Genomic DNA, 22,314 nt, shown 5'->3' on the forward strand with positions numbered 1-22,314 from the left:
TAAATAAGGATGGATTCATTTTCAACTGTTGAAGAACAGAAAAGGGTGATTATAAGAAATTGATAATTGTACTTTGACTGTCATTGGGGTGCTGTATGCTGTTAGGTCTTAGAATTCATTCAACCATTTGAAGATTTCCTTAAGATAATACACAGAACAAAATTGGAATAACATGGAATGAAAAAGATAATAAATTCAAGAAGACTCAAAGTATATTAAATCCCCCCCAAAAATAAATATTTTTTTCAAACATTTATAATTTTCACCTCTTTTCTGTTGTGAATTAAAGCTTGAAAACAAAAGTGCTTAGAAAACTTGGGGGCTACATTTTTAAATATTCATTAACTAAACAAAATTATTAGTAAATGCAAAGATAACACAATAGTTATTCTATTACTTACTCTTAAGTACTGTTTTTTCCTTGACTCCTATAAGACCTTCAGGGAGAGCACCTTGAGTAAGGACCTTCCTCCATGCCTCTCCAGCCTTCTTCCTTCCTTTCCCTTGTTGTGTACCATCACTTTTACTTTGTTTGTACTGCTCTGGTAATCCCTCATCTAGAAGAGCATCAAGATCACCTTCACTATCAGAATCCCACTCATCATCTATCATCTCTCCTTCCTCCTCCTCATCTACTTCCTCTTCTACATCATCACCATCCTCACCATGAGTACCCTCTGTGATGCTTCCGCCTGCATCATTAGTAGTCTCTGGATTGTTTCTATGTGATAAACCACTAGTATTGTTTGTTATGACGTTTTTGCGACTGCCATTATCACTTGTGGAATGTTTCAATTGTAAGAGTTCATCACCAATGTCATGGTTTTCCTCCTCCTCCTCTTCATTATCACCATCTTCATCAAGAACTACCATTTCTTCATCACTCGCTCCATCATCCATCCATTCTTCATTATCTTCTTCTGGAATCACTCCATCATCCTCTATCTCTTCTAATCTTTCTTTTTTTCCTCTTTCTTCCTCCTCCTCTTCTTGTAATTCTTCTCTTCCCTCAAGATGAAATGGGTCTTCTGTTTCCTCCATCATAGAATCATTGACTTCAATCTTGACACTGGATTCAAGATTCAATTCTTCTACTCTTTCTTCTTTTACTCTACATACTTCCTCTTCTTCATCTGGTGGTTCCTCTTTTATTCTACCATCTGGTGATTCCTCTTTTATTCTACCATCTGGTGATTCCTCTTTTATTCTACTATCTGGTTGAAAGCATTCTCCAGTGTCCTCTATCATAGGAGAATCATCAACTTCAACCTTAACCACTACGTCTCGATATGTTGATCCAACTAATCGGTGGAAATGATCGTTGTCGTCTAAATCGATATCCAATCCGAGCAAGGCTGCTGCGCTGTCTGGCTTCGCTTCTTTTAAACTTGACTCAATGTCCCTAATGACATCGGGGAAGGCATCGGCAATATCCCATGCATCATGATCAAATGTGATATTTGTTGGGGTGATGTCGACCGGCTGAGAAAGTCGTCGCTTAGGAGGTGAGGATTCATCTAAAGGTTCCATTGGGGGATAGAGGGAAAGCTCAACTTTACCTCATCTGCAACCAAAGATGATTTGTTAGGATCATGCAATGGCAAACAAATCCTCTGCAAAAAGTTAGAAAGGGAAAACACACATATCAATTACAAGCACACTATGATAAAAACAATGGTAGTTAACATGCATCTATGAGTACAGCAATGTAACCAAAGAAGAAATTAAGGTTGAGGAGCATTTCATGATACAAATAATGATTTTTCACATTCTGTTATAAGATACTAGAATTCTTACAATATGTGATCGACTCAGAACAAAATTTGTCTGTGAAAATCCCCGACTAGATGATTCATGAAACACGCTCTTCATATATCATTTCTTTTGCCATTAAAAAATAAATAAATAAAACAACCCCCCCCCCAAAAAAAAAAAATTAACACTCAGTATACTCAGGAAACTATATTTCACTTCAAATAAAATAATTAGTTTAACCTACAGTGTAACCAATAATTTTGTGAAAGACTTGAAAGCCACACTGTCACAAAGTAAATGATTTATCTCATGATGCACCAAAGCATGATACCTTGACAATTTCACTCTAGATCTCTAAACAGACTACTGTGCAAAAAGGCATTCCACACAATTATACAAATAAAAGTGTAGTCTTTTGTACTTTTAATGGGCAATTTATAAAATATCACAAACAACTTATTTCCCTTCAATCTAAGAAACATGTTACCAACATTAACAGCATGTGATGTCAAGTAAAGGTCATGTTTATCCATGATAACATAACATTTGGCACTATGTAATCTCATCTTATTTTTAATTTCATATCAGGAAAATGATTTATAATATATTCTATATCGTTTATTATTTACAATTACAGGCCTTTCATGGATTCAAGGTATCTGTGAGCTTGATCTTTAACCTTGACATCACAAACTATTGAGATCATTGACAATCTTTATTATTTTTACTTGTTTTAAATAAAAATAAATCAAGATGGAAATTTTGCCCTTTTTTAAACTCTGATTTCATTCAAACTCAGGTACAGCTATGGAAAACCTATAGATAGCCAACACAGATCTCTATCAGTACAGGTTACTGTACATTTATCAGTGCATTAGACATCATTCACAACTGCCTGTGAATAATGAAATAACTAGTGTACTCCGAAAAGAAAGCATGGGGAAGAGAAAACAAAAAACATAATAATCATACAATGTAAACAAAATTCTGACACTTTAAGCTTCTCATAACAAAGTTAGAACATGGTATAATTCAAACTAGTCTTCAGAACAAAGGCCTATAATATCATCAACATGTTATGTCCTCTCCAATAAGTTTGATGTGAGATAGTAGATGTTGAAGTCTGATAGATTGGGATGTTTACTCAGCTATACTGCAATTAACCCTAGTAAAGACAAAGCACACTGAAACACCTTATAAAGGCTAGATCAGACCTTGTCTAAACCAGTGAGAAACCAGTACAGTTGAGTTACATTCATCATCTCATACTGGAGCCGGCTACTTTAATACCTAGTAGACTCCTTGTCCAGTCACTTTACACGAGCCAAGTCGTACATAAATAGGGTAGGAATAATAACTTCTTGTCCAACCCATGTTGACATCAATACTTCGGCTACTGAAGAATTGTATCTAGAATAAGACATCTAAATGTATATTTACCAAATTTAATATTCGGGGAAGTAAGTGTATGTCACACACTTAATTTTATCATTTATTTTTTTTTCAGTATCCTAAAACAAAAGACTATTTCTTCAATTATGATTATGAAACATCTCAGCAAAGAAGATTCCATGTTTTAACTAAATATTTTCCCCCTTTTTTCTGAATATAATTAATGATATGAGGATATCAACATGAACTTAAAGGAGAATGAAACCCTTGAAACCAGCTGAATCCATATCAAAGAGAAAAATCAAAGAAACATATTGTTGAAAGTTTGAGGAAGATTGAATGAATAATAAGAAAGTTATGAGCATTTGAATATTGAGATCACTAATGCCATGTAGATCCTCCTATTGGCAATGCAACCAAGATCTGTGATGTCACACACGTACAACTCCCTCATTACTTTAGTACTTAAATCACTTATATTCTCACTTTTATAGAGTCTATTACAAGGTGAGGTGTTCTCTTTATGAGAGGACAAGTACAGAGGTTTCACAACATTATATCATTGATGAATCATTTGTCATATGATTAGAATGAGCAAAAAGAGATGTTTTGGGGTATATTTTCAGTGTCCAAAAGGGGAGAGTTGTTCATCTGTGACATCATAGATCTTGGTCGCATTGCCAATGGGAGGATATCCATAGCATAGTGATCTTGACATTCAAATGCTCATAACTCTTCTATTGCTAGTCCTATTTTACTCAAACTTTTGTTGATCTTATTCTTTGATTTTTCTGCTGTCACAAAAGCTAACTTGCTCCAAGAGTTTCATTCTCCTTTAATACCTGGAAAAATCTTTGATTTGTTAAATGATCATGTTATAACTAGGACTAGTTATAACCACAAATAAAATCACACAAACATGAAGGGTAGAAGAAATCACACATGTATAAAGTACAATAATGGGACACATGCTCAAAATCAGGCTAAATCAAACAACATCAATGAAATGAAAATAATAATGAAAATGATTTAGAATTGCATATTTTACTCTCTAAAGCTAGAGATATAATTCTTGTTGACTTGTCGTTGATCCCAGAGCTTGCAGGAGACTCTAAAGCTAAAGGATGTTTTACAATTTGAAACAAGAATCAATTTAAGGTGGTATCATGCAGAATCTATATTTGATTTTAAGGTCCCTCCCAATGACCATGCCAACTCTTCAGAACTAATTACCACCAGGAGGTGGACATAGCGGAACTGATGATCCTGCCTCCAGAATTGAACCCCATGTAACCTTTATGTAACTAGTAAATGACATAATAAAATATATAAAGAATTAATCAAGTTTGATTGTTTTGTGAACTATCTCATTTGCAGGATATAATAAAATACCAACAAATATATCAGCAATACCCCCACAAATAATTATGAAAATAACCAGAAATATCGTGATTGGCGAGGGCATGCAACAGAATTGTATCGAAACTTTATTGTGAAATGACTGGGATGGAATAACACTAGTCATAAGAGTCTTGCACGTAAACTTTAATGTTGACCTGAAAATTACCTTTCACTTTACCATGTGACCTCTGACTGCAGCATAACAATACATGCAGGTCGCCTAAGTACATCTACCATCCAAGTTTGGTTGAAAAGTGACTTACGGTTACGGAGTTAGGTGTCATAAGAGTCTTGAATGTAAACTTTAACGTTGACCTGAAAATGACCTTTGACCTTACCATGTGACCTTCGACTGCAGCATAACATGCAGTCCATCTACCATCCAAGTTTGGTTGAAAAAGTGACTTACGGTTGTGGAGTTATGTGTCATAAGATTTGTGACGGACGACATTTGGATCCCTAAAGGCTACCGCACACCTTACGACCCGACTGGTCTACGACTGGCTTGCGACTGAGTAGAGATGAATCGCAAGGCAGTCATATTAAAGCCTTGACACCGCACACCTTGCGATCCGACAACCATGCTGTCTGCGACTTATGCGCTTTTTGCTTTTTCCATAGTAACTGAGAAAATGGCGCTTACTACTGCGTATGCGCGTTGTATATCATATACTTGTCGCGTAACGTTGGGGAAGTACAATAAGAAACAAGATGGCAGCGTAAACATCGGGCAAGTCTCTTCCGTCTTTTCACAATATTTTTTCCTTTTTTTGATGAATTCTTGTTTAAAAATAACGAGAGCGTAGAAATGTCGGAAATTAAGTTTTATCCCATGTAGGCCTACATGATTTATGGCTAGATGTTTTAGAGGGAAAGTAGAAATCTCGGGGGCGAAAGTTTCAGGGTTTTTTGCCCTTGGGGTAGGTGAATAAGAAGGCAAGTGCCTACCATATAGGAAGGACTCCCTGGCTTCATTGAGAGTACGCCTACAAGAAGCAAACTTCTTGCCATTGACACCAATGGAAAAAACAGCATACGTGTGTGTAATAAGCTAGCAATCAACGGGAACCCTGGCCAAAGAACGAAACTCACAGTGTCTGTGCAGGTCGACAGTTGCTCTATTATAGCTACAGGATCCCTATGCCAAGACTTCATGAGATCGTACCTTCCTCAGATCTTAGATACTGTCAAGTCATGTGACCTCACAGTGCACTTGGAAGTAGAACTCCTGAGGCGAATCTGTGTAGAACATGACCAAAAAAACACAGTACCTCTTGACAAAACACAGCAAGGGAAAGGCCACTCAAGTAATGATCAAACTTCCAGTCAGTGTCCTTGTTCATCATCAGATATGCTTCTTCTCTGTCCAGTATGCCAAACCCATTCATGTAATGGCACAATTTTCTGCTCCTCATGTAGTAGTTGGCTTCACTACTCATGTACGCCAATGAATGATGAAGAAATAGCTACCCACGAGGCTGATGAGTCCCAAACATACATTTGCCATCTATGTTCAGCTCTTCAATCTTTAAATTCCACAAATGAACCAGACGAAGCCCATTCAGACAAAGATAGCACTATATCACTCAATGACGATTGGCCCCCCAGCATCCCTTTTGCTGACTCCCCCCCATCTCCAACCAATACAATTCGTTCAGGAGGCATCCCTGGCGAATCCAGGATCAACATAGATGGGCCTGACGAAAGATCTGCAGATGAACTTCGTGAAACAATGCCCACTCACCAGGAAAGTACCAGCTCTTCACCAACTCCTGTTAAGATCGATAAAGAGTCACAAACTGCCATCGAATTGCCAAAGGGTGACTTAAGTAAACTTGAGAACACAGTCTCAAAACTGACAGCAGATCTACGTACTGCACGCTCTGTCAACAGAACTCTTGAAGGGGAAAATGAAGCCCTTCTTCGCGACCTTCAGGAGATGAAAGCTGCTGTAAACAAGGCCGAAGATGATTTACAGCATGTTCGAAGTCGACTGAGGCGCACCAAAGAATCCTGTGACCATGCTGAACGGGAAAGGCAAAAGTTGGCAAACAAGAACAAAGAAATTCAATTTCAAAACGACAACCTCCTTGCGTTATGTCTTAGATATGACATAGAAGAAGCTTTGGCTGAACAAGACTGGAGACTTGTCCCAGATGGTAACAAGGCTCACCCTGCTTCATCACACATTCAAGGTACTGAGAGCCCCCAGAGTAACAGATTCACTGTTCTCAGAGACGAGCATACCCAAAATGATGTTACCGAAGTTACTGAGCCCTCATCTAGCAATGGGAGGTGGACCAAAGAAGGGGCGAAGCCTAAACTGCCAAATCAAACCGTAAAGCGAGATCAGGTCAAAACGCTGGCCAGCAAGCAAGCAATACACTCTGACCAAAGACACCGTAAAGATCTTAACTCAGGGCCAAGCCCTTCACAACCCTTTAATGGACATAAGATTGGCCTGGCCCACTCCCCAAGGAAAGACAGACGCCATTCTATAGACAACGGACCTAGCGCAATGGCAGAAGACCCCACACTTAATGCCCATCCTGTCGAGGCGCTAGATGCAGAAAGAAAAGGTGAAATCAACATCCCCTCAAAAATGGACTTCGAGACAACTGTGACCGAAGATGATGATGCAGTTCTTCTTGACTCGCCCACCTCTACACCAACCACCACCAGCAGACTGAACCATACATATGCTAATATAGTAAAAACTAATATGCCTGATTCTGTAGGACAAAATATTTCTGCTTCACCAAGAGCGACAGACAATAGTGGACCTCGTACCCAGAATATCCCCAATCCTGCATCTGCACCTTTACCTGATGCTGACAGTGCAGAAAAACGACAAGACCAGGTTTTTCGGCATGGCAGAGCATCCCACGCCACTTACCTAAACATTATGGCAGTCATAACCAGGGCAGCAATGGCATCATTGGCGGTGTTACAAACCCCCAACATATGGAATCAGACAGGGACACAGTTTCTCATGCAAGCACACCTCCACAACATCTCTTATCACATAAGGCTGCTGAACCTTCACAAACAGCACCTGCTCCCAGCCACCGATCCTCAGTCAAGCTATGCTCCTTCAATGTACGTGGAATAGCTTCGTCTCAGTTCTACTTATATGATCTTCTTTGTACTTGTGACATTATCTGCATACAAGAACACTGGCTACATGAACTCTCTCTTGGTAGGTTAACAGAAATTAGTCAGAATCATTTGGTATTAAGTAAGTCCTCTTGTCGTCCTGCAGAGACTGTAGTCTCTCGCCGTGGCCATGGTGGTCTTGCGATTTTCTATAGCAAGAATTTAGAGCCATATACCTCCATTATTCCAACTACCTCTGAAAGACTTATTGGAATGAAGTTGAAATCTCATGGAAGCCTCAAGGATCTAGTCATCATGAGCGTATACATGCCTACTGGCAACTCCACAGACATGACCACAGAATACATATCTGTACTAGACGAACTGACTCACATCCTACAGTCTTTGAATCCGAAAACAGAGGTCGTCATACTTGGAGATTTTAATGTAGATCTCCTCCGCCCTGCTAAGCATCACAGACTACCAGCCAAGGCCCTAAAAGAGTTCATGGAAGAGCATAACTTCAGTTGTCTGAACACCCTGCTTCATATTCCTGGAGTCTACACTTATTCCAGTGATGATGGATGCACGAAGTCTAACCTCGATCTTGTCTTGGTCAAAACTCCTAGTGAACACTGTTTCAAAGAGTTTCACATCTGCAACGAGGAACCAAAAAACACATCAGATCACCTCCCTGTTGGAGTGACCTACTTTCACACTTGCAGCGACCCCAGCTTAGTAACCCCTCGACATGAGCCCAGTGAAATGCCCTATGGCAAGAAACTGTCGAAACTCAGAGTACATTGGGATAAATTAGATTCTACAAGTACCGAAAGACTTTACACACAACCTCTGGAGGCTCAGTGTAGGAAAATCTGGGCGCAACACAAAGACAAAGCCAGAATTCTACAGCCAGATACTGCAGAACGGCTCCTTGATACAATCTGTAGTGTCATGGTACAGACGTCTACTTCAAACCTACCTCACTCCCTCTCTAGTACTCCAAGGAACAGGAAACCAGAATGGAACAAAGATGTTGACAAGTCGTATGTAAAAATGAAGGTCAATTGGAAGAGTTGGAAAGATCAGGGTCGCCCTCGGAGTAAGGAAAATACGGCTTGGATTTCCTACAAAAAATCAAAGAATATGTTCAGACGGTCACTCCGGCAAAGCAGGCAACAAAGTCGTAACGAGATTATAAAAGAAGTGGAATCTTCAAAGGATGACAACCCCCTTCTCTTCAGCAAACTTGTTAAGCAGCACAGATCCCCCAGCAACATCAGGACAGAAACAGACTCTCTTATTGTCTCCGATAAGAAGCATACAGGACAACAACTCCTTGAAGGATGGGAGCAATACTTCCGTGCTCTTTCCAACCCTGATCCCTGCCCTCCCTGCCAGGTGGATGAGGAAGTAACTCAGGCAGAAGTTTTACTCGAAGGAACTCAACTGCATGTCACATCTTCGCAGCTGAACATCGCCATTGCCCAGCTAAAATCCGGCAAAGCAGGAGGCATAGACCAGATCTCCCCTGAACATGTAAAGTTTTCCGGACCAATCACTCGTCTTGTTCTTGTGCAGATTTACAACTCAATCCTATTCCACTGTCACATACCGTCCAACTTCAAGACCAGCTTAATCCTTCCAATTCATAAAGGAAAGGGGAAATCTCCCACTGATCCTTCGAACTACAGGGGTATATCTCTCACTACTGTGTTCTGCAAGATCTTAGAACTCCTCATTAAGCCAGAATTAGAAGAGGCTCTTCATAAGTCAAACATACCTCATGAGCTTCAAAGTGGATTCCAGGAAGGTCACTCATGTCTACTGGTAGCGGCTACATTGAATCTCATCATCGAAAGCAACAAGAAGCAAACATTCATTGCATATCTGGACGCCGCCAAAGCTTTCGATACAGTTTGGCACAATGGTCTTCTCCTCAAGCTATACAAGGCTGGTGTTCGGGGCAATCTCTGGCTTGTTATAAGGAGATTGTATGAAGATCTTAGCTCTGCTGTGTGGTGGAAAGGCAGAATAAGTGAAAGCTTTCCTGTGAAGCAAGGTGTAAGACAAGGAGGAATTCTTTCCCCCCTACTCTATTTGGCCTTCATCGATGGTCTGATCAACAGCCTCCAGTCGTCGGGCCTCGGAGCTTTCACCCAGTCTATATACACAGGCATTCTTGTACTCGCAGATGACGTTGCACTAGTGGCTACCTCCGCAAAAGAACTGAACAGTATGCTTCAACTTGTCTTCGACTATTCCTGCAGGTGGCGCTATACCATCAATCCGTCTAAGAGTGCCGTCATCATCACTGGTTCTGGTCCCCAGACCTCAGAGGCATGGCAATTTGGTTCTTGTACCATACCTCTCGTAGACAAGCACCCTCATCTGGGTATCACCCGTTCCTCACACAAACTTGATGCTACTTCCAAGATGATATCTACCGGCAACAAGACTCTCTATGCTCTTACTGGTGTGGGAGCATTCCGTATGGGACTCACCCCCGCAGTCATGGCATCACTCTGGGAGAGATATTGCATACCTAGGATGCTGTATGGTTCAGAGGTCATCCACCTGACGAAGGCAGCCCTAGATCGCCTAGATAGGGCCCAAATATCCCTATTTAAAACCCTACTAGGTCTTCCTCGCTCTACTGCCAATGAATCAGTCCATATCCTCACTGGCCTCCCGGCGGTATCTGATATCGTAGCCATCCAACGCCTCAGACTTCTGGGGAAGCTGGTGAACCTCGACCCCTGCAGGCTAGAGTATCGTCTTCTTCTTCATGTTATGTGCCAGCACCCCAGCTCCAAGACTGTCCAAATGTTCCAATCCCTCATCAACAAGTACGACCTACCCTCCTTCAATGATCTTCTCAACTCCCCTATACAGTACAAACAATGGAAGAGACTCATCTCTACAGCCGTTCTTGACTACAGGGAGGAAGAAACCCAAGCGGCTCTAGCAGCCAAATCCTCACTTCAGCTGCTTAGTCACCTAGACTGCGCCCAGAGGACAACTCTGCTCCCGTCAAAGCTAAACTCTCATAGTCATCGCCAAGCCTTATCCCTGAAGAGTCAACTTCTTTGTGGTGTCTATGCTACCAACACACGTCTCACCAAGATTGGAAGGCGTCATGATAGCACATGCTATTGCAATATCAAGGATGAGACTGTAACCCACCTTATAGGAGAATGCACCCTCTATACGGATGAAAGGAAAAGGTTCCTCACCAACCTTCCTCCCTACCTCCAACATGATCTTGCCATAACTCCTGTGTCACAAGTCGCAGCAGCTGTTACGAACGTTGTACTTCTTGGATTGGACACTAATGGAACTAGTATATCTGTTGCCTCAGCTCCCCAACTTCATTACTACTCTCTTAATTTCTTGCATGAGCTTCATGTTAAACGTTCTCTGTTGGTGAACAACAACTAGACAGTCTGGTGATACACTTTATTCCAATCTCCTCCTGAGCCTTGCTCTTTTGTTTCTATATGTATTTATCAAACCACTTTTTCTGCGTATCCACTGGATCTCGCAGTTCTCCAGGACTGGAGGAAATCAACAGAAGAAGAAGAAGAAGAAGGTACCGGTACGTTGTCGTTAGTAATTTACTCTCATTCTCAAGAAGCCGCCTGGCTATACCCACTAGTGTCCTTACTTTGTTTAGTTTAGAGCACGAACACGAGAAGAGCATTGAAAAATATCACAATTAAGTCATTCATATAACTCCTATATAGAAAAAAGAATCACATGATTAAATATTATGGTTTATACTTCACGAAATAATTGAAATTTTACCAAATATTTCAGCAGATCCCCAAACGTAAGCTGGCAAACAAACAAGACCCGACCTCCGATCGGCGATCAGTTACCGGGTACGTACGTAGGTACCCGTAGATGGCAGTGTTCAAGACCCCGTTCAAAATGGCGCTGTCCTTGCAGAAAAAAATTCTGTCGTCGATTTACGTATGCCGTAAATCAGTAGGTTTTTGTGGACTGAAAATCAAACACGAATGCAAGACTGGTGTTTCAGTGCCGAACAGTCAATCAGTAAGTATTCAAATGGTTTAGAATTACGTTTCCACATATGATAGTGTGTCCCAAATTCCAGTGAGAAAAAAAAATGGTAATGTCAGGTCCCACTTATACAAATTTGTGTTGGTCATGTTGGTGCCCAGTCAGTACCGATTAACGCGCCCGGAATTCGACATGTGCCTCCATTCGACTAGCCAGGAGGCTCCTCATCATCATCTGGTACGGGATGAAGGCGCGAGCCTGTAACTCCCGGTCGCTTCTTGTAGAATTGATTAAGCATTAGAATTGATCACTGAAAACTACTAGGCCTACTTCATCATTTTTCATGAGCTTGCGTGAGGAGTCATTGAGATTGAACTTTGAAGCTCAAAGCCAAAGGTACTCATTCCATGAACAAGGGGCCGATTGCACGAAAGGGTCTTTCCAAGGACCATCTTTCGTGTCGCCCATATTTTATGATGCGCTGTATGCGGGATTTTTCTAAAATATATGATAAACTTTTTAATCGATTTGTATACAATTTTCTGATATATCACATCATTTTATAAACAAAGATTTTGTTTACTTAACAGATGAATAAAATATGTTTGCAGGCACTCACACAACATGCGAGGTTAGTTGTAATAACCTCGCACAACGCATGTCATTTCATAATGAATTTTGACGTTTTCATTCATCACACGAATGTGAGAGAATGACACATGCCAAAATCTTCACAATATACTAAATTTATTCATCTTAATCTTATTATTGAATGCAATTTAAAAAATATGCTAAAAAGTATTTATAAAAAGTGATTTTAAATGCTTACCTCCAAATCTCAGCCAAGATAATAGTGAAAGATGATTATAATAACTACAACAACTAAAACAGCAGGAAAAGATCCTAATACTGCGGTGGAAATTACGCAAACAACAATCGAAATGCGAATTTTTCCTATCGAACAGTCTAGATTCAAGTCGCCGGCGCATAATAGGAAATTGTACCAAAAATCAACAGGTTGCATGTCACGTATAATCGCTGATGGCGCTACATCATAAAATAACGCTGAACAGCGAAAAAAATGTGGAGCGCCTAGAACGCAACCAGCAATACAGCTGATCTGACGTAAACGACGTAAACAAGCAAGTTTATTAAATATTATCGCGCGCCCTCTCTGTGCGTATAGAGAGAACCAGTGAATCGGCGCCATGCCTGCTTTGACATCAAGAAAAATCATCGATATAAAGTACCAGAAAGACAGAGAGGAATTGAAATTGGCTCCATATCGTTTTGTAAGTTTCCTATCGAAAGCTTATCTGATCTTAAATCCATATATATTGCTAATTTAAAAGATATAGCCCGAAAGGCATTGCAAGTGCCGTGCAAGTGGTTATCCTGTGGACGGCGGCGGTAATGTACCCATGGGTGGTTTGCAGGTAGTTATCTTTGTGCTATGTTATGTTAAGCATTACACACATATCAGTCCGGCATGGGTATTCAAATTTTTCCCAATACCCGTCTTTATTTCTTTTACTGTATCTTGCCTGGCGTTACGTACATACTTTTTAAAATAATGTTTGTCAATGTGTTTTATTTGAATTTTAATAATGTGCAATTTTATATATTGAATGTGCAATATTCTCTCAACGGTTTTTCCATGAGGGCTCGCATGCCTCTGGGCAATAGTACTGAATTTTGCTTTTGCGAGCCCTGGCCCATGGAAAAAACGTTTTTTTTACTCTTTTCTTCTTCTCTCTCATTTCTACCTTATCTATATATAATTATTCAATTTCAAATTGTATTTATGTAATTACATTGTACAATTTTTGTATGTTTTTTATGGCCAAATAAATAATAATAATAATAATTTATTTAAAATGTGTTTCACATGGCGCATCATAATAAATGGGCGACACGAAAGACGGTCCTTGGAAAAACCCTTTCGTGCAATCGGCCCAAGGTTATGATATGATATAACCTTGTTCTCAGTTACATCTCCATGTGTGGCAAAATAAGGTTGACAATGTTTGGCTTATTTTCTTTTTCTTTTGGACAAATGCTTGATTTTTTTTACACTGTCAGTTTCCATTACAGCTTTTCATTATATAACTTGGCTCTTAAAGGACAAGTCTACCCCAACAAAAAGTTGATTTGAACAAATAGAGGAAAATCCAAAAAGCAGAAAATTTCATCAAAATCGGATGTAAGATAGGAAAGTTATGACATTTTAAAGTTTTGCTAAATTTCACAAAACAGTTATATGCACATCCTGGCTGGTATGCAAATGAGGGGACTGATGACGTCACTCACTCACTATTTCTTTTGTATTCTATTATGTGAAATTTGAAATATCTTCATTTTCTCCTCCTTGGAAGGTGAAAAAAAAATTCTTCCTCCATGAACATGGGGATCTTACAATTGTTTTAACATTTTATGGTTCAGTAAAACTGGTCCTTATTGTCAAATCTGTAAAAATGGAAATATTGTATAATTCAAACAATAAAAAACAAAAGAAATAGTGAGTGGAGGACATCATCGACTCTCTCATTTGCGTGTTGCCGAGTTGTGCATATTACTGTTTTGTGAAAAATATGCGAAAATTTAAAATGTCATAACTTTCTTATTTTACATCTGATCTTGATGAAATTTTCAACGTTATTCTCGTTTGATTTTTCTCTATTGATTCAAATCAACATTTTTCTTGGGTGGACTTGACCTTTAAGTAAATTTGATTCTTTAAATTATTTTTTTTTTATTAAAAATAGAGCTTGAAAAATGAAAATTTTCTTACCATATTACTTTCCACCAATAGAGGGCGTACACAAAAATATGCCCAAAATTCAAGTTTTTGGGTGCTCTGGTCAATACAAAAATTATTCTAAGTTACTAATGAAAATTGAATTGCAACTGTATGGAAATTCATAATTTTGGTCACAAAAGTGATATTTTAATGATTTTTAAAGTGTGTGCTCTATACAGCATTGGCATACCATAGTCCTACCTGTAGATTCACCACAGGCAAGATGGTAGCAGTGAGCCAGTGCTCAAAGTGCTTATTTTGCCAAAATATATCAATATTTCTTTTAAATTTGTCTGTTGGATTTGTATTAGGTCTTTAGGAAGACTATTCCAGCCATTGATTACTCTTCTACTGAAAGACTTATTTCTCACATCCAGTTTGCTATGGGATTTCAATAATTTCATTGAGTGACCTCTTGTAGAGTTACTACCAGACTTGGAGAAGAAGTGGTCTGGAGAAATGAGTACCGTAGTAAAAATCATTTACTAACGTATGCTTACTCTCCATGGAGCCAGGAATTGCATCCCATTCATGTGTGTGTACCTCTCATTCAATGAACAAGGTTATGATATAACCTTGTTCTCAGTTATATCTCCATGTGTGGCAAAATAAGGATGGCAATGTTTGGCTTATTTTCTCTTTTTCTTTGGGACAAATGCTTGATTTTTTTACACTGACAGTTTCCATTACACCTTTTCATCATACAACTTGGCCCTTAAGTAAATTTGATTTCTTAATTAAAAATAGAGATAAAAAAATGAAAATTTTCTTGCCATATTATTTTCCACCAATATAGGGCGTACACCAAAATATGCCCAAAATTCAAGTTTTTGAGCGCTCTAGTAAATACAAAATTATTCCCAAGTTACTTATGAAAAATAAATTGCAACTGTATGGAAATTAGTAATTTTGGTCACAAAAATGATATTTTAATGATTTTTTAAAGTGTGTGCTCTGTACAGCATTGTCATGCCATAGTCCTACCTGTAGATTCCCCACAGGCAGGGTGGTTGCAGTGAACAAGTGGTGTGTACCACAAAAAAAACAGAAACTTTCGCCCCCGAGAATCGAGATTTCTACTTTCCTTCTAACTTAACAAAAGTAAAAGATCTAGATCTAAGCCCTAAAATCATGTAAAAATGGGATACAACTTCATTTCCTACATTTCTACGATATTGTCTGATTTCATTTTTTAACGAAAATTCATTAAAGAACGAAAAATACTATGAAAAGTTGGGGAAACTTGCGCGTTGTCAGTTTACGTCGCCATCTTGTTTCTTTTTGTTCTTCGCCAACGTTAATACAGACGCATATCCTCGATATTCATCTAAAAAGAGTGCAATCGAAATTCTAGTTGACAAAATGGATGGGTGTGTTTAAATAGACAATAATCTTTACATTTCTTTTTTTTTAAAGAGGGATGTCAAACATGCCATATTCAATGTAAGAATGGTGAATGAACATTCTATTGAGTTGTGTTAGAGTGGATGTATCATCAGCCACATGCACATTCCCCTCTATTGGAAAAAGCCCTATTTTAGCTTTGAACATTGCTCAGTCACACATGCCAGTCCCAGAAATCCACTTAGTGGAAAATGTATGGCGTGGGGCCCTTAGTCCTTGTATAGTGTGATTCCAATTGTTATAAAATATACACAACCACCACAGAGTAAGTACTCATTGACCAAGCAATGTATTATCTTATTTAATGCAGATCTGTAGCAGTAGTATACGGTATGATGAATCAAGTTTGAAGAGTAACTCTGAGATATCCTGGGTGAGAAGGATCCTTCAAGGTAGTGGACCCAGTGCTGATGTAGATGAGACTACACTAGATGATGAGGTGGTAGCGGTAGAACCAAGATATATGGAGATACTACAAGAAAAACAGACTAACTTCATCTCTAGGTATGTGTGTTGTGTATTTTCAATGTGCAGAAGAAATTGTTTGTATTGACCAGTGAAGCATTGAGAATGGAACTGTTGCTGCGCTAGCGCCATGAGCGTCTCTGGATGGTGTGTGCGCTCAATAAGATATCACTATTGTAATTTTATTATTCATAAAAAAAACTCATATTATAAAGAGTATACATGTACATTTAAAACAATAAATTGTCCCCCTGAAATAATAAAATAATGAAGATGGGGGAAAAAACACATATTCAATATTTATTATTCATTCAAAAAGAAAGTTTGCTCCTTAATAATTCTATTCATATAAATATAATAAAAAGAAAATAACAAAATTCTGATTTAAGTGGATAAGCATTGTGAACGAACCTGGGGAGCGTTTCATGAAAGGACTTGTGTGACGTTTACCATAGTAACAGTACCTCTCAGTCAATCATATCCAAGGAAAGTTGTTAGACAAAAAATATTGATGAAACGTTCCATTGGTCTGGAAAACAGTCAGTTTACATCACGGCATTCATTCCTCAACTATTGGTTACAAAAAGTTCGGTCAGTCTGTAAGTAGGGTTCTAAAGGCACAGAACCTAATTTAAATTTGAATAAACTTTAGGGTTGGAAAGTGGTCTAGAAAAAGTGCAGACTATCTGTGTCAATATTTTGGACTTAGATTTTTTAGAAGCTACACTTTGTAGCCCCAACTCTCTAACATTCACACCACTATTGACAAACTGGAGTGGGGTCTTTGCTGCTAACTACTGCAAGTGGACTGAGGTGGGTTTAAGGTAGGTTTGCATATATCTATGGGTAGGTCAGGTCAATAGTTGGCCACCCGAGTCCACTTTGAGACTATCTCTGGTGGTGGTTTTGGGTAGGTTCACTAAAAGGTCCCGAGGTTGGTTTGATGTGTTTACATCTAATTTCTTTTTGCTTGAGGTAGGCCCTAGGCCAGGTACATGTAAGTGATCTTCTAGATGTAACAGGGGTCTCAAATTCATTTTCCCCTCACATATCTCCCTTTTATTTGAAGTTTTTGGAAGCATAGTTGAAGTTTGATATCTCCATCTTTTCTCTGTCTTTCATCCTTCCAGACCAGAGACGAGGAGAAAAAATTATTCTCCACCTCTTGATGTTGAAGATAGTCTTGAAGAAATGACCCTTCAGCTTACGACTGAGACTGATCCAGTCAACTGGAAGGAGGTCACCCTTGATGATAATCTCCTCAAATTTCAGGTAAGGAAATATTTGATCCAATGGGTTATTATGCCTCCGCTCTCAGAAGGTGTATGATGGAGACATAATGTTTTGGGGTTGTCCGTCCTGTTTGTGTTCTATTACTAACTAAGGAACTATTTGATGACTCCTCCTCAAGCTTGGATCATGAATTACAGTAATCTAATTAGATTTTTGGATTACAATGTCAAAGGTCAATGTCACATAGCTCATGAAAATGTCTTTTTGTGATTAATACAACAATTGGATCAATTCAAACTTTGCACAAGTAAGCATATGGGGGCAGAAGTGATTTGAGAGTCATGAATTAAGATGTCATTGTTGACATGAACATGGCTTGTTTTTGCAATGAATAAAGAACCATTTGACAAATTAACTTCAGACTTGGCTCATAATGGGAGTGACAATAATCTGATCTGATTTAGGGGTCATGACGCAAAAGGTCATAAAGGTCATGGTTCATGTTCTCAATAACATAGATCAAATTGATAAATCAAAAATTGAACGTAGGGAGTGGCAGTCTGATCAAATTATGAATTCTTAAAAAATTTTAGAAGTTAAGAGCACTACATTAAATTAAATCAGGCAATGGGGGAGTATGACTTTTGACTGTTGAGAGTTGAGAATCCATCTGGTCTTCCTCTGCTCTCAGTTATTAGCCCATTCTCATCTATGAAATAGGTTTTCATGCAACTTAGTGGTATGGAAATACAGTGCGTTCCACAAAAAACGAAACCAAGATTTAGCGTTGATTTATCATAACTTAATCACGAATACAATAGACAAATGACCTACCATTGTACAGCATAGAATCTCTTCTTTCAGCTGGTATAAAATACAAGATTTCTCATCCATGCATGAGTGAATAAAAACAATTAGAAAAAAGGATATCAAAAAGTTATTCGGCGGGGGTATCAACATTTCAAAAAGAAAATCACATGCCTAAAAAGTTATCTGCCATTTACTTTGATAGCTAAATCACAGAAAATGATAAAGAAATAACAAAGTCATGTTTCTTCAAAACTTTGCTTGTATTTCCATAATTTCATGAAACAAACATGTTTTCACCGGTTTCCCTCCCAAGCTATCGCACGATTAACAAAAGTCTTTATGCATGGCTGATTGTCAACAAACAGGGTGTTGAGTAAGTCTGAAAGCTATCCTGTAAAACCTCTTCATTTTATTTCATATAAAAACAGAACTTTATTTCTTGACCATTTTCTGTATTACTGTATTGAGGTATCAAATTAAAGAGCAAATATTGAACTTTTTAAAAATGTGATTTTCTTTTTTAAACTTAGATACCGCCTGCCAAGTGACTTTTAGGTTTCCTTTCTTCAAATTGCTTTTGCCCATTCATGCATGAATGAGGAAAAATCTAAGTTATTTCAAATGAAAGAGGAGACTCTAAACTTTACAATGATAGGTAATTTGTCTATTGTATTAGCGATTAAGGCATGATAAATCATCGATAAATCTTGGTTTTGTTTTTTGTGGGGCGCACTGTATAATTTATTGATGTTTTTTTAATATTTAACATTCTTGTATGTATAGCGTAATATAACTAAAAGCTTTCATGGTACTCCTCAATGAAATAATAAGATAAACAGAAATATAATATACCAGTACATAGGACTCATTTGTGCCCCCCCCCCCTCCAAAAACAGGGGGGAAAACACACACAAATGCTCCTTCTTGTATGTGTAGAATTACCAATCTTATTTAAGACATCACTAGACCCAGGTGAGGTAAAAGGGTACATGAGATGATAATAATCATAATAATGATAAATAATTATTTGTTAAAACTATCTTTGGTCTAATTATCTTGTTTATATTACTCACATATTGCAGCTTCTTTCCAAATGTGGCCAGACGTTCCAACATTCAATCCCTAACTACCAATTAAAGAAGATGAAGACTGTTGAGGATGTTCTCACCTTCTACCAGACTTCGTTAAAGGATACTTCTGTCTTTGATGAACTGAGTACCAAAGAACTCCCAGCAAATCTACGAATACAATGGGACTACAATGATTCCAAACTGGAGGTTTATGAAGAATATTTAGAATATGTAAAGAAGAAGAAACCAAGAAAGCCTTCTGATTGGCCTTACAGACCATCACATTGATTGATCGATTCGCTGGGACTCCATTTTTTGACAAAGAGAAGTGTGTGGACTTGGTAAATGATACAAGATTCTTGGATGATATTTGATGTATAGAACTTCTATTATACAGTCACTCCAAAATATAAGTTCAAAGGAAACAGAAATCAAAGCCTAGTACATGCATGGATGTGTATCTGGTTTACTTTCCAGTAGATGATTGATGCTGGATGCATGTCATTGAATATACCCAAAGATGTTATGGTATACTGTCAGAAAAACTCAACTCTTAAATCCTAGTGTGAAATAAATGACAATTTATCATTAAAAAGAAATGAATGCCTTTGTAAACTTGAATATATTCAAAACCTGTATTATAAAGTGGTATTATTTTAGATACAAACATCCAGTAAGCAGAATACTTAATCATATTGTAAAGTATTAAGGTATTTTGTGTAATGATTTTAATTTTATGTCTATGTCTCCACCCACTGTAGGTGGTTGTTGGAGGCATTGTTTGTTTCATGCTGTCCATCTATCAGGTTTTCCTTCAAACTAAAGAACTGTATTTGATGATGATGATGATGCACAGCATTTGTATAGCGCCATATATCTGTCAAAGACATTCAAAGGTGCATTTTCAGAGGAGCCAGCCAATCTGGGTCGCCAAGAAGGGCACGCAAACAGAACTGTGACCCGCAGGTCTCTCCCGATATAACTGATTGGGGGAATGCAGGTGGACTACTACACTGGGGTTTCCCCCTACTCTTATTTGAATAGTGCAGTGGGTTCTTAATGTGCAAAGGTGGGGACTCTCCTCTTCACGGGGCCTCCATTAAACATCCTATCCAAGGGAAGAAGTGTTTTCCACTATAACAGAGCCTGCATCTATGAAACAGGGGAGAGACGTTTATATACAACGCACTGGCTTCAGTCATCCGCCAGGGTTGGACTCGAACCCACAATCTTTTGTTCGACAGGCAGACACTTTACCGACTGAGCCAACTTCACTCTCGATCTATTTATAGATCGACTTCAAATTTGGTTTGTGATGCATAACAGAACCAACATGGTCTGACGAAATTTGGGGTCAAATGTCATAGAGGTCATGATTCAGTGTAATAATATTTAGGTCCAATATTTAAATCAATTAAATAGAACTTGGCTAATGAATGGGGGTGACAATCTGATCAGATCAGGAATATTTTTGAAACATCAAGGATAATTGTGCAATGTATTTCAGATCTGACAATAGCAGAGGCATATGCACTAGGTTCTCTTTTCCTTTCATTCTTCACTTTCTTTTTTTTTTTCAAATAAACCACCATTTAATAACTTTCAAATTCACTCTCATTTAAAGGGGGAGTGAACTATTTGTGGTCTCTCATTGACTGTATGTTATGAATACATAGTCTTAAAATATTACATTTTCAGATGTCTACTAATAATACAGAGAATAAATTGACATATATTTGTATTTGTATTCAGAAACTAAAATGTTTTGAGAGGAAAAGTAATTGTTTTGCTACTTAGTAACATAATTATTGCGGAATAAATGTATTGAGTAGTTAATTGGCATGTTATCATTCAAGTGGGTCTATATTGCTAGACTACACTAGCATTATGGGTCAGGAAATGTGCCCAGGATGAGTAGTTGAGGACTCAAGATGGCGCTATTAGTTCGTTTCTGCTTTAACATAATTCCTCCAATTCATCTGGAGATGATTGAACATTTCAAATGCCTGAAGTTTTCCCTTGCGCAGATCAATTCGATGTAGTAAATTTGTTTATGACTTTTTGTATCGATATATGAATGGTTCTAGCCATAAAAATAAATGCACATGCATCAATTCATAAATGTAGGTGCCTGTTTTGTGACTCTCTGAATGATATAAAAATTAAAATTAAGGGTAGGAGATGAAGGAGCACTTGAAGAAAAGAGAAAAAAAGGGGGAGTTTTGTAAAGCTTTTGCTACTACAGTGATAATGATAGTGGTGATGGGTGATGATGATAATGGTGCTGGGGAAGGAGTGGTGAAGATGATATTGGTGGCGACGGCGATGGTGTTGGTGGTGGGGATGATGATATTGGTGGTGATGGTGTTGGTGGGGATCATGATGATGTTATTGGTGGCGATGGTGTTGGTGGTGGGGATGATGATGATATTGGTAGGGATGATGATGATGTCGATGGTGTTGGGGATGATGATGATATTGGTGGCGATGGTGTTGGTGGGGATGATGATGTTGGTGGTCGCAATGGTGTTGGTGGGGCTGATGATGATGTCGATGTTGGTATTGGTGGGGATGATGATATTGGTGGCGATGGTGTTGGTGGGGATGATGATGATGTTATTGGTGGCGATGGTGTTGGTGGGGCTGATGATGATGTCGATGTTGGTATTGGTGGTGATGGTGTTGGTGGTGGGGATGATGATGATATTGGTAGGGATGATGATGTCGATGTTGGTATTGGTGGCGATGGTGTTGGTGGGGCTGATGTTATTGGTGGCGATGGTGTTGGTGGATGTTGTGGGGATGATGCTGCGTAACAGGAAAAATGATGAAAAATGATAATGGTGATAAAAAGTGTAGTAC

At 38.5% G+C, this 22,314-nt stretch overlaps 3 protein-coding genes across 3 annotated transcripts in view; 2 read left to right on the forward strand and 1 right to left on the reverse strand.

Moving 5' to 3' along the window:
• Positions 1-11,540, reverse strand: part of LOC129255043 (microprocessor complex subunit DGCR8-like) — a 27,514-nt gene extending 15,974 nt beyond the window's left edge. The window contains exons 1-2 of the mRNA XM_064106845.1: positions 11,452-11,540; positions 402-1,613 (exon numbers count right to left, since the gene is read on the reverse strand). Coding sequence (XP_063962915.1) covers positions 402-1,530 — 1,129 coding nt within the window. The 5' untranslated portion in view covers positions 1,531-1,613; positions 11,452-11,540. The remainder of the gene's footprint in view (positions 1-401; positions 1,614-11,451) is intronic.
• Positions 11,270-21,566, forward strand: LOC129255041 (uncharacterized). The gene is made up of 4 exons (XM_054893593.2): positions 11,270-11,703; positions 16,185-16,378; positions 17,470-17,611; positions 19,465-21,566. Exons 1-4 carry the CDS (start codon positions 11,551-11,553, stop codon positions 19,738-19,740), a joined length of 765 nt encoding a protein of 254 aa, XP_054749568.2. The 5' UTR covers positions 11,270-11,550; the 3' UTR covers positions 19,741-21,566.
• On the forward strand, positions 19,933-22,268 carry LOC135153331 (ctenidin-3-like). Its single transcript, XM_064095894.1, has 3 exons — positions 19,933-19,980; positions 20,214-20,281; positions 21,746-22,268. The coding sequence occupies exons 1-3, from the start codon at positions 19,933-19,935 to the stop codon at positions 22,266-22,268; spliced, it is 639 nt and encodes a 212-aa protein (XP_063951964.1).
• The last annotated feature ends 46 nt before the right edge of the window (positions 22,269-22,314 follow it).

This window comes from Lytechinus pictus, chromosome 2 (assembly GCF_037042905.1).
Source record: "Lytechinus pictus isolate F3 Inbred chromosome 2, Lp3.0, whole genome shotgun sequence".
NCBI lineage: Eukaryota > Metazoa > Echinodermata > Echinoidea > Temnopleuroida > Toxopneustidae > Lytechinus > Lytechinus pictus.

Coding starts and splice junctions, on each gene's coding strand:
- LOC129255041 (XM_054893593.2), top strand. CDS start 11,551: ATGGCAGTGTTCAAGACCCCGTTCAAAATGGCGCTGTCCTTGCAGAAA. Junction 11,704..16,184: donor CAGTGCCGAACAGTCAATCA/GTAAGTATTCAA, acceptor TATTTAATGCAG/ATCTGTAGCAGTAGTATACG. Junction 17,612..19,464: donor ATAATCTCCTCAAATTTCAG/GTAAGGAAATAT, acceptor CACATATTGCAG/CTTCTTTCCAAATGTGGCCA.
- LOC135153331 (XM_064095894.1), top strand. CDS start 19,933: ATGATTGATGCTGGATGCATGTCATTGAATATACCCAAAGATGTTATG. Junction 19,981..20,213: donor ATATACCCAAAGATGTTATG/GTATACTGTCAG, acceptor CACCCACTGTAG/GTGGTTGTTGGAGGCATTGT. Junction 20,282..21,745: donor TTCCTTCAAACTAAAGAACT/GTATTTGATGAT, acceptor GTGCTGGGGAAG/GAGTGGTGAAGATGATATTG.